Source organism: Nothobranchius furzeri, chromosome 9, assembly GCF_043380555.1.
Source record: "Nothobranchius furzeri strain GRZ-AD chromosome 9, NfurGRZ-RIMD1, whole genome shotgun sequence".
NCBI classification, from domain to species: domain Eukaryota; kingdom Metazoa; phylum Chordata; class Actinopteri; order Cyprinodontiformes; family Nothobranchiidae; genus Nothobranchius; species Nothobranchius furzeri.
Window position 1 is genome coordinate 52552330 of NC_091749.1, and position 12598 is coordinate 52564927.

The following is a 12598-nucleotide window of genomic DNA, read 5'->3' on the forward strand; positions in this document are numbered from 1 at the left end:
GGTGGTGGTGATGGAGGAAACAGCTGTGTGATGCAGTGATAACTAGAGGTGGAGTTGGACAGGTGCAAAGTTTAGGACAGCCACTGCTTTACTAGGAATAACAACTTCCTGTGCCACGCTGGGGTAATTGACCTCTAGACGGACACGACTATCTGCTCTGGAAAGGTTGTGTCAAGCCTGCTGAGACACAAATCGTGTAACCATGTCCACTTCCTGTGTCTTCCTGTTCAATGGTGGTGTTACTGAGGACATAAGCCTATGAGTGATGATGGAGACGCATGAAGATCATCCCCCATCACCTCCTCCTATCACACAACATCTAAAAAACCATAGGATATACACAACTAATGTGTCCTGTTCCAGTATGATGCTGGACAAATGTCAGGTTTTTTAATTGCACTAGGACAGACACAGTTCCTAATGAATACAATAATATGAGCTGCTCGCTGTTCACATGGACGCATTCTGTTCTGCACTTTGTGTGAATAAAAGGTAAAGCAGAGGGAGAATCTAAACTTCAAACCAAAATGAACAAAGAAAGAGAAGCTGAAACAGAAAGCAGACAGAAAGAGCCTGGCAGGGACAGCAACCATAAGCTGTGAGTGAACAGAGAAACCAATGACAGATGAACAACAGGTGTGAGCAGCACACAGAGACCAAGTGTGACAGAGCCAGAGTCAAACCACCTCAAGTGAACAGAGGAACACATTTTACACAGTCAAACAGGAAGCTACGCTAACAGAACACGGATCACGACTAAATGAATAAAGGTAACACAAATCCCACAGAATCAAAAGTCTCCCCGTTTTTCTACCTGAGTCTGACCATGTTGGCTTCAGGAGTAGACCTTTTATAGAATCTGCTGCCACTGGTTAAGACACATAGTTCTTCAAAAGAGTTTGCAAATTAGTAACACCTAATGATGATCTGGGCAAACCACAGTTGTCACTGAAGATCTGAATCAGCTGGAAGAGAGTAAAGTATTTCTTTAAAGGTCAACTTATAATTTAATACATTTGCTGTGGTCTCTGGTAGGAATGGATGCTTGTGAATTGGTCTCTAGGAGAATAAGCTCTAGTGCACCTGCTTGAGGACGTAGAAGACAGCCTGAGGAGAAAGGAGCTTCAGACGACAGGATTTGGAGTGCTATTTCCTGATATTTGGACATCTCCTGTCCTGAGCTTCCTGTCTGATTGGCTTACAGCGGTGAGCCTCTTCTGCTGACTTCATTTGCTCTGCAGCTTTATCTCCACAAATAACACATGCCTGGAGGAGTTCTGCTGTGTGGTGAAGTTGCTAATACCAATGGTTAGCTTCTACTACTCGAGATGGTCTCTGTCATTTCCTGGATGCTAAAACATTGGCAGCCTTCCTCGTCGTGAGTCAAGCTGGGTGATCCTATGAATGTGTCAGGATTTGGAGTGTTTTTCCATCTACAGTATTTTCAATGGGAAGCTAAAGCAGGATATAGGTGTAGAAGACTATTTTCATTTTCAGTCTGCATGAAGAACTCAGAGTGATCAGATTGGATACTTTTCTAAAAATCTAACTAAGTATTCTAAGTAAAGCATGGATTTTCAGTGAACCAGCTCTTTAAAGACAATTAACAATAGAAACAATATGAGCATTTATTTCTCTTTCTGTTTAGCTTAAATCTCAGCCATCTTTGTCTTGATGGTTTTCAGGCTGTTGAAATTATTTTCTTATTTATTTGTTGTTTTCGGTCTCCCCAATTCACTTTCGGAGAATTGTGGAGGTCTGGTTCCTACATTGGAGGTTTAAAATTGTGTATTGTGTACATGGACATGCGCCATCATACATTGGTGATCTCCTTAGTCCTTATACCTCCAGCAGGTCCCTGAGGTCCAGTGACCAAAGCCTGCTGCTTGCACAGCGCACCAGGCTAAAGACCCCAGACTCTGGAACTCTCTCCCCCTGAGCCTGAGATCAGTGGACTCAGTGGTCTCCTTTAAAAAGCAGCTGAAGACTTACCTGTTCAAGCTGGCTTTGGTGTGACCTTCATCACCCTCTCCTTGTTCTGCTCTTTCCCTTTCCTTCCATTTATTAATCACAATATTTATTTCAAATTTTAACCATATTTTAAACCATTTAGTAAAAATCATTTTTATATTTAGAATATTTTTTCTTGTGAAGCACCTTGTGATTTTTATCTTGAGAGGTGCTATGTAAAATATTGTTTTCTTTCTTAATCATCTTCTTTTTTCTTATTTAACACAGTGAAGTAATTAGATGTTTCGGCCGGAACTTCCACCTTCGTCAGAGCCGCCAGCTGTTCGTGGCGTCACTTCCGATTATGTGCGGGCAGCAGAGGACGATGTCGCCCTCTGCTGCCCGCATCCTCCATGCTGATAACACAGTCCCATGTGTGATCCAATGTGTAAACTCTGTCGTCTCTGTTCATGGTGTTGTGTCCGCGTCTCCTTATCTCCATCGCTTCCTTAATCCATCTTCTGTATTTTTGTGGTTCCGTGTGCTGTTCCAATCCATCATGAGATTTTCCCTCGTGCAATGGTCCGTTACCGCTGATCTTTTTCATTGAACTTTCCGCTTCCTGCCATACTTCTTTTCTTTCGTTTTTCTGATGACACAAATATCTTTGTCAAAGGTTTGAAAAGGTGTAGAAAAAGAGCATACACATGAGCAGAAAACTCAATGTTTTTTTCAATAATAACAATAAATTGTGTGTTGTTTAAACAGATTTTAGTTTGTTACTGACAGTTTGGTGTGCAGCAACTTACTAACCTAACTTTCACCCCTCTTGTTGGGCTTCACCCCCAGACCATGCCTGCTGGATATTGGAACGTGTATATAAAACACATTAACAAGCACAAACCCCAAGTCGGCATTTTCTAGTTCCAAATATACTTTGTTGTCCGCAACTTCAAAGGGTGTTTTTCTTTTTGAGCCTCTGGTAGTTTGTCCTAAAGTTGAAGTGGTAGCAGCCTGCTGTATCTCCTTCTGTCATATTACTGAGCGGAGAACCTCTCACATCAGTGGTGTTCTGTTGCAAAATGCAGAAAAGCTAAATGAGCGGAGGACCCAAGTAAACGCAGAAGTGTGGCAGTTGGGCGAGACTGACAGAATGCCCAGCTTTTGGTCTGAGTCGCATCATTGCTTGAGGATTTTAGACACATGCGAGAGATTATTCATTTCTTTTTGATTTTTAAAATTTCCTCAAATGATGTATAGCTATAAAATATGAGAATGTTGCTAAAGACATGAAAAAATGTTTAAGCTAGCTGGTTTTGCAGGTTTAAGCTCTAAGAAAGCAGTTCGCTCATAAATACGAAGGTACTCAAGTAGGTTCGCTCCTACTAGCCCCGTCACCAGTGTGGGTAACTGCACCTACATTGTTAGTGACTCATATTCTTGGTATTATAAGTAGAGTGCGAACAGAAAGTGAGCCGTGCAACAACAGAGAGGTTTTAGCTGCATGCCAGCATGCAGCAGCAGCAGCTGCTCGCTCTGGCCTCAAGTCAATTAGCTCCAGTTGCTCAAACGTGACTCCTCGACCGCTTTCAGAATCTGACAGAAGTTTCAACAAGATTATTGTTTTATTGTCGTTGTTCCTGAAATTTCTTATGGATTTCTGCCGTTTTCAAATAAAATGTTACGAGTCCCCATGAAAGACGATCACAGAATTTACTTTTTTTCCATCAGTCGGAGTCGCTTCACAATGATGTTAGACTAAAACAAGATCGGTTCCTCTACATTTCACAAAACTAATTTCAGAGCAACATCTGCCAAAGTACCGTCATTTTGTTTTCATCAAAGAGTTATTTAGTAGTTATGGATTCCCTCCTCAGATCAGTCTTTCATCTTCACAGAGAAACACAACAAAATGACTTTAGTTTTATCTTTCAGGAAATCTAGAGAGGTCCTTCCATAGAATAATTAACATTAAACCCTGCCTAATAAGTGCAAAAATGCACATGAATAATTGTTGTGTTCATTTGATACATTTTGGGTCAAGATATTTCCCAGAGTGTTGGTGCATTCAAGCAGATCTCCCCACCCTTCTGTGTCCTCACACATCAGCTGATGGTGGAGCTCCTGTCACCAGGTTCTCTGACGTGTCCTCCCCAATGGGTGGAAATCAGAGCAACAACAACAAAAACAACCTTCCTGGAGGTGGTGATGGCCCTGGTATCAATTATTGGAACAAAGGAACTGAGCAGTGCTGGCTTTTACAGCAGAACGTTATGAAATCTCAAAAACAGACGAAAACAAATCTATGAAATAAGAAAAGAGTTAAATCATCTTGTTTCATCTTCCTGATTTATTCAGAAAACAAAACATCCAAAACCTCTACGAAAAAGAATTAGTCTTGATGTAGAATTTGTAAAATATGGTATAAAATTCAATAAAGGCTCCTTTTAACATTCATCCAATAAAAATTTAAATAAATGTCCAGTCTTTTGAAAACAAACTAGTCAGCGATTTTTAAACATGAGTTTCTTCTTTTAAAGACCAAGTTCGGGTCTCTAGTAGAAATTAATGCCTTGTGAGTTGATCGCTGTGGGGGAAAAAAAGCTCTGGCGCTCCTGTTTCAGGAAGAAGTGAGGAGAGGAGACAGAGCAAAAGAGGACAGGATTTGTTGTTTTATTTCTGTTTGATTGGTGTCTGACTGGCTAACAGCTACATAACTCTACCTCTGACTGTTTGCTCTGCATTGTTAATGCTTTACACACAAACCACAAACCTAAAGGGCTTCTGCTGTGTGGTGGAGATGCTAATGCTTGGTGGTTGGATTGTCTTGCCTTGACATTGTGTACCAAGATGGGTGAGTCCATGAATGCTAATTTTCAGTGTGACATAGATCTGTCAGGCTTTCTTATCAAAGTGTTTTCCTGTCTGTTTGCTACTGGCGGCAAATGCAGGAAATGGGGTAGGAGACTATTTTCACATTCAGCTTGTATGTTAAACTCAGTTGGACAGATCATATTTAACAAATTACAAGTAAAAATTGGTTTCTTTTTGAACTTGGGCTTTAAACTATTTAATGTTAGCTGGATGTTAAACCAGTCCCAGTAATAATTTACCCATGGGGGAAATGGATAAAATAAGAAATATTACCAAGAATTGGATGCGGTTCTTTGGAAACTGCAGTTTCACATGTCTGTGAACGCATGAGGTGGGACATGTGAAACCGTGAGATTAACACCTTCACAGGAATGCTCTTTCAGATTCATTTCAGTCACTGCAGATGAAATTCTATGTCTCACATTACTGGGCTGGATGTGCTCATGTTCATCGGTCAGTTTGTGGGGGGTTAACAAACCTGGAAACATGATCATGTGTTGAAGCTTTTAACATAACCAGACTTTTCATTAACAAACTCCCCAAAAATCAGTGGATGTTTAGTTTTTTGGCTATTTTCAGAAAACAATGTTTTTGAATGGCATTGTGAATATAAGGCAGCCTTACCTTAAACCGGTTTGTGTTCAGTCAAATTTAAAAAATGAAAAGATGAAACATGTTTAAAAATTTAAAAGAGTTTTCTTCATTCAAGACTTTCAGGAAAAGAGTACAGTTTATGAAATTCTCATCTATGATTCGGATGACGTGTTGCAGATGTTTCTAAAATGCTCTCATATATAAAAATAACAAATAAATAAATAAATCAGACATCAGGTCATCATCCAGAGTCCAGCAGCAGCTGTTTACTGGCAATAAAGACCACGATGATGATGACGGAAAATATTTTTTGTCTGACTCTTGTGTCTCACTTTCCCTCACACACACACACACACACTCACACACACACACACACACACACACACACACACACACACACACACACACACACACACACACACACACACACACACACACATACACATACACACGCACACGCACACACGCACACGCACACGCACACACACGCACACGCACACATGCATACATGCACACATGCATGCCTACATAGAGACAGAGAGAGAGAGAGAAAAGAAAGAAAGAAAGAGAGAGACAGAGAGAGAGTAGAGAGGGAGGGGGGAGAAAGAAAGAAAGAGAGGGGAGAGAGAAATAGAGAGAGGAAAGAAAGAGAGAGAGGGAAATGAAAGAAAAGAGAGATAGAAGAGAAAGAGAGAGAGAGAGAGAGAGAGAGAGCGAGAGAGAGAGAGAGAGAGAGAGAGAGAGAATATTAGATGCCTGTTGAGATTTTGATGTTAGGAAAACAAATGAAGTGCAATGACGTGTTGTGTTCAAGTTGTGTAAAAATTATAATTTTTATAAAGTCCTACTGATCTGAACAAGATTTATAGAAAAAAAAATACAAAAAGTATTCAGGTTTTGCGAGGTTATACGATAGTTTTACCTCAGATGCAGTCTTCCAGGGGTCTCTGCCCTGCTGTGTTATAGTTTGTTTAGTTGTGTTAGTTATTGGAAACCAAAAGGCAATATCATGGCTCCAAAAGAAGACAAATGTTATGGTTCCTTTTTATTGGACAAATGATGTCAGAGACACTTCATGTATGTTTTTCAAGACTTCTAAAACACATTTCATGTTAAATATTTGTGTTGAAAAACATCGAGCATATGACTGAATCAGAGCATTTTACTAATACCGTTTCACATATTTGTGCTGGACTAGGATTAGTGTGTTTCTCGGGTCATTTAGATCAGTACTGAAGATATAAAGTAACTAAACTGTTCTGATGCTGAGACTGCTGTGAGCTCAACTCTATCAGGTCTAGTAAACGCTGAAATCATGTCTGGGTTCTCTGATAAAAGCTCATGAGTACAAATCTTTCCTGTTCCGATCTCATGAAAGAGGAGATTCATTTCAGATGAATCCTGAATCTCAGCGCAGGAGTTCTAAACGCTCATGATTGGATAAGATACGTTTTTTGAGCTGATGAGTCTGGATGTAAAGAGGTTCAGTCTTTTCTTTTTTGTGTGTGATGACGTGTTTGATCCCTCAGAGTTGAACAAGGACTCAACAGCTGACTCTTTGATTTGTGATGATGGACTTGACTGTCGTTTTTATTGCTTCCTCTTTATGTTTCGTCCCCTTTACACACACACTCACACCCGACTGCACCATTGGTCACTTGGGTCGTGGCCCCGCCTCCACACTGACTGCTATATAAACCCGGACCAAGCCAAAGCAGCTGAGGTTACACAGACTGGCCCTTTAAACGCTCTGTCATTTTACTATGTTCTGGTCAGATGAGTTTGAGATTTGCGAGTCGTCCTAGGAGACACTTCATGAGGATTTCCTTCTAAAGTCTGATATCAGAGGAGTGTCACAACAAAAAGACTTTCTGCTGCTGCTTTCAGGGAGTCGTTCAATGGATTTGTCAGATTTTCATTTCCCTCTTTCATCTACTGATGACCTCTATGACCCCTGCTTCAGCACCAGCGACCTGAACTTTTTCGATGATTTGGATGCCCGGCTGTCACACGGCGGCCTGCTGAAGTCAGAGGACCACCTTCATCACCACGTCCCATCATCAGAGGAGGAGGACCAGCATGTGCGGGCCCCTGGAGGCCTCCATCAGGCGGGCCACTGCCTGCTGTGGGCCTGTAAGGCCTGCAAGAGGAAGACAACGCACGCAGATCGGAGGAAAGCAGCCACCATGCGAGAAAGACGGCGGCTCAGCAAAGTCAACGATGCATTTGAAACTTTGAAGCGGTGCACGGCTTCCAATCCAAACCAGCGTCTGCCCAAAGTGGAGATCCTACGGAACGCCATCAGCTACATCGAGTCTCTGCAGGCGCTGCTGCGGGCCGGCCAGAACGACAGCTTCTACCCGCCGCTGGAGCACTACAGCGGGGGGTCGGACTCCCCCGGCACCCACTCCAACTGCTCCGACGGCACGGTGAGTCTGGGAACAGCTGAAGGGTTCATGTGCTGCCCCACGAAATGTAAGGAATGTGACGGGAGATTTATTTTGGGCCACGGTGATTAATCTGGACAAATGCAACCTTTAGCATGGATCCCAGTGGATTTCAAATGTTTTGCACCTAAACAGAAAGTTTGTCAAAATGTTGTCTTTCAGTTACAAAAAAAATCTTTTTTTGTTTTATTACTACAGAATTGACTAATATTAAAGCAAAAGGTGTTATTTGATGCTGAAGTTATTTATTTCAGGCTGAAAACTTTATGTGCTTTACTTGATTTGGGTGGTGGTGAGTATTATCAGCTTACTGTTGATGTGTCATATTTACCAAAATGTTATTTGTCATCTCTAATCCCTGGACCGTTCTTCTGACTTAACGTAACATTTTTATCATTTTCATCATTTCATTGAGCAAGTAGCGCACATTAGAGTACCAGGAGGGGAAATGTTTAACTCTGTGAGAGTTACCGTGGACAAAAACCAACATTGTTGATTTAGTTGTTTTTTTAATCAAATCAAATTCTTCTCTTTCTAAATAATAAACTGAACACCAGTTTTTGTTTTATTTACACATTTAAAAACAACATATTATATATACATATTATATTTAGACATCTCAACTTTATGATGTGGGGTGAGAGCACATCTTTAATAATAATAAAATTAATCTTTTTTTTTTACAGTGCAAGACATGTTCTAAAGAAATCACTAAATTATACTCATTAAATCCAACCAGTGTGTGTGTGTGTAATCACAGAGCTGTTGTTAATCATAAGATTTGTTTTAACTTGAACATATTACTTATTCAAAACAGTGCTAAAAATTAATAATTTTAATGAACTTTTGAACCTGAAATGTCTCTTTTTGTCCATCTCTACGTGTTGTGGGTGTGAGTCTGAGTAAAGCTGAGGTTTTAAACACTCACTGATGATTACGTTTTATTTTCAGGCGGATTTCATCTCACCATGTTCGAGCAGAAGTGAAAACAGCGATTCTTCTTATGTCAGACAAACAGACGGTGAGCTCATTTAGCACGTCTCTATCTACCGGAGTCAAAATGTGTGCATCTGCTACTTTACATTAGATTTCATATTATTAACATTAACAAACAGATCCAAGGGTCAGGACATTTCTTTAGTCTTTTATTTCAAAGATCTCTTCTTAAATAGAACTTCTTTTTTATTTAAACTCTTTTTGCTAATTTCGTATAAAATAGAAACAATTCTGAATTAATTCATTAATTCACATTTTCTTTATTTTTAAAAGTTTTTCATGAATATGTCTAGCTTTAGACACTCTTCTTTGATGTTTTCACTCTATGCTGTCATTTTTTGTTTATTCACATTTTTTAAAGACATATCTTCCCTTTGCCCTCTGAATGCCTTACCAGTAGGTACAGTCCCACAACGATTTTTAAATAGATGTGTGCTTATGAACCATAAACTTTGCATGTTCTTATCTTACAGTTCATGTCATTTTGAGACTCAGACCAACCTTTCAGTTTAAAAATATGAAGACATGAGAATGGATAAAATGAGGAAAGCAATTGCTAATATGGTTTTTATAAATAAATAAATAAATAAATAAATAAATAAATAAATATATATATATATATATATATATATATATATATATATACATATATATATATATATATACATATATATATATATACACATATGGCTGCATGGTGGCGCAGTGGGTAGCACGAAGGTTGCAGGTTCGAAACTCAGCTGCAGCCTTTTTGCGTGGAGTTGCGTGCTCTCCCCATGCATGCGTGGGTTTCCTCCGGGTACTCCGGTTTCCCCCACAGATCACAACATGCCCTATAGGTTATAAATTGTAAGTCGCTTTGGATAAAAGCGTCTGCTAAATGAATAAACATAAACATCAACATAAACACACACACACACACACACACACACATATATATATATATATATATATATATATATATATATATATATATATACATATATATATATATATATACACATATAAGACAAAACAATCGGCCCATATCGGCTGTCCTTAATTAAAGGTTCAAATCCCACTGCCTCCAATTGCCAAACAAATAAGTGACAAAACATGTAAGCATACTTAAGAAAATCTACCTGACATAAACTTTTCTTGAAGTCTAACTCTTTTTGTTTCTTCTCTGCAGACTGCAGCAGCAATAAAACATCGCTCATTTCCAGTTTGGACTGCTTGTCCAGCATTGTAGAGCGCATCAGCACAGACCCAGCTGTGGGCCCCACAGGAGACAGCGTGGTTCCCCGGGGCCCCGGATCACCTCATAACACCCCCACCATCTCCACTACTTCACCCGCTGACCCCAGCAGCATCTATGAGTCGATTTCCACCTGATGACTCATTTTCCTCTGAAACAAACTTCTTATAAATCCCTTCTAGAGGGAAACACAACATTATTCCTGATTGCTGAAGAAAATAACTGAAATACGAACTTGTAGATTGAAATCTTTGTGTTTTTGTTGTGTTTCCCTGAAATTTGAGTTGATTTTTTCAGTTTCCAGCTGATAAAATGAATGCTGCTGTCTGTTTTTTTTACAAAAAGGAGGGCTTTTCCACGCTGAATCCTGCTGATCATCACTAAGGACCATTTATTACACCTGCTGACTGTTCGTGTAATGTCAGATCACAGTTAAAGGTTTGCTGTAAATGTTTGTATAATATTTAAAAGTTGATGACATCCTAATAAAGTAATATTTATATTCTGAGTTATTTTCCCAAACACATAACTTTTTTGGTATCTAATATTTTCTTAAGATTTGTTTTCCATGTTGATTTTAATTTTACACGTATACCTTAAAATGAATATTTTTATGAATATAGAGCGGGTTGCAGGTTCAATCCCGGCTCCTACCAGAGAATGCTGCTGTTGTGTCCTTGGGAAAGACACTTAACCCACCTTGCCTGCTGGTGGTGGTCGAAAGGAGGAACCTCGACATGGCAGGCCTCACCTCTGTCAGCGCACTCCAGGGTAGCTGTGTCTACATTGTAGCTCATCATCACCTGATTGTGCTGTGAAGCACCTTGGGATGTTGTAGAACCTAAGAATGCGCTACTCATATACAGGCCATTTGACTGATCTTGTGTACTAACACAGGCCGTTTACCTTGTGTACTAATACAGGCCTTTTACCTTGTGCGCTAATACGGGCTGTTTACCTTGTGTACTAATACAGGCTGTTTGCCTTGTGTACTAACATAGGCCGTTTACCTTGTGTACTATACAGGCCATTTACCTTGTGTACTAATACAGGCCGTTTACCTTGTGCGCTAATACGGGCTGTTTACCTTGTGTACTAATACAGGCTGTTTGCCTTGTGTACTAACATAGGCCATTTACCTTGTGTACTAATACAGGCCATTTACATTGTGTACTAATACAGGCCGTTTACCTTGTGTACTAATAGAGGCCATTTAGCTTGTGTACCAAAACAGGCCATTTACCTTGTGTACTAATACAGGTTGTTTACATTGTGTATTAATACGGGCCATTTACCTTGTGTACCAAAACAGGCCATTTATCTTCTGCACTAATACAGGCCATTTAGCTTGTGTACCAAAACAGGCCATTTACCTTGTGTACTAATACAGGCCATTGACCTTGTGTACTAATACAGGCAATTTACCTTGTGTACTAATACAGGCCGTTTACCTTGTGTACTAATACAGGTCGTTTACCTTGTGCACTAATACAGGCCGTTTACCTTGTGTACTAATACAGGCCGTTTACCTTGTTTACTAATACAGGCTGTTTACCTTGTGCACTAATACAGGCCGTTTACCTTGCGTACTAATACAGGCCGTTTACCTTGTTTACTAATACAGGCCGTTTACCTTGTGCACTAATACAGGCCCTTTATCTTGTGTACTAATACAGGCCATTTAGCTTGTGTACCAAAACAGGCCATTTACCTTGTGTACTAATACAGGCCCTTAATCTTGTGTTCTAATACAGGTCATTTAGCTTGTGTACTAATACAGGTCGTTTACCTTGTGTACTAATACAGGCCGTTTACCTTGTGTACTAATACAGGCAGTTTACCTTGTGTACTAATACAGGCCATTTACCTTGTGTACTAATACTGGCCGTTTACCTTGTGAACTAATACAGACCATTTACCTTGTGTTCTAATTCTGGCCGTTTACCTTGTGTACTAATACAGGCCATTGACCTTGTGTACTAATATAGACAATTTAGCTTGTGTACTAATACAGGCTGTTTACCTTGTGTACTAATACAGGTCGTTTACCTTGTGTACTAATACAGGCCGTCTACCTTGTGTACTAATACAGGCCGCTTACCTTGTTTACTAATACAGGCAATTTACCTTGTGCACTAATACAGGCCGTTTACCTTGTGTACTAATACAGGCCGTTTACCTTGTTTACTAATACAGGCCGTTTACCTTGTGCACTAATATAGGCCGTTTACCTTGTGTACTAATACAGGCTGTTTACCTTGTGCACTAATACAGGCCGTTTACCTTGTGTACTAATACAGGCCATTCACCTTGTGTACTAATACAGGCCGTTTACCTTGTGTACTAATACAGGCCGTTTACCTTGTGCACTAATACAGGCCGTTTACCTTGTGTACTAATACAGGCAATTTACCTTGTGTACTAATACAGGCTGTTTACCTTGTGTACTAATACAGGCCGTTTACCTTGTGCACTAATACAGGCCGTTTACCTTGTTTAC

General features: G+C 39.9%; 1 protein-coding gene across 1 annotated transcript; it reads left to right on the forward strand.

Annotated features, from left to right (window-relative positions):
• Nucleotides 1–6241: 6241 nt before the first annotated feature.
• On the forward strand, nucleotides 6242–10606 carry myod1 (myogenic differentiation 1). The gene is made up of 3 exons (XM_015953754.3): nucleotides 6242–7847; nucleotides 8817–8886; nucleotides 10033–10606. The coding sequence occupies exons 1-3, from the start codon at nucleotides 7317–7319 to the stop codon at nucleotides 10233–10235; spliced, it is 804 nt and encodes a 267-aa protein (XP_015809240.1). The 5' UTR covers nucleotides 6242–7316; the 3' UTR covers nucleotides 10236–10606.
• The last annotated feature ends 1992 nt before the right edge of the window (nucleotides 10607–12598 follow it).

Coding starts and splice junctions, on each gene's coding strand:
- myod1 (XM_015953754.3), top strand. CDS start 7,317: ATGGATTTGTCAGATTTTCATTTCCCTCTTTCATCTACTGATGACCTC. Junction 7,848..8,816: donor CCAACTGCTCCGACGGCACG/GTGAGTCTGGGA, acceptor TTTTATTTTCAG/GCGGATTTCATCTCACCATG. Junction 8,887..10,032: donor TTATGTCAGACAAACAGACG/GTGAGCTCATTT, acceptor TCTTCTCTGCAG/ACTGCAGCAGCAATAAAACA.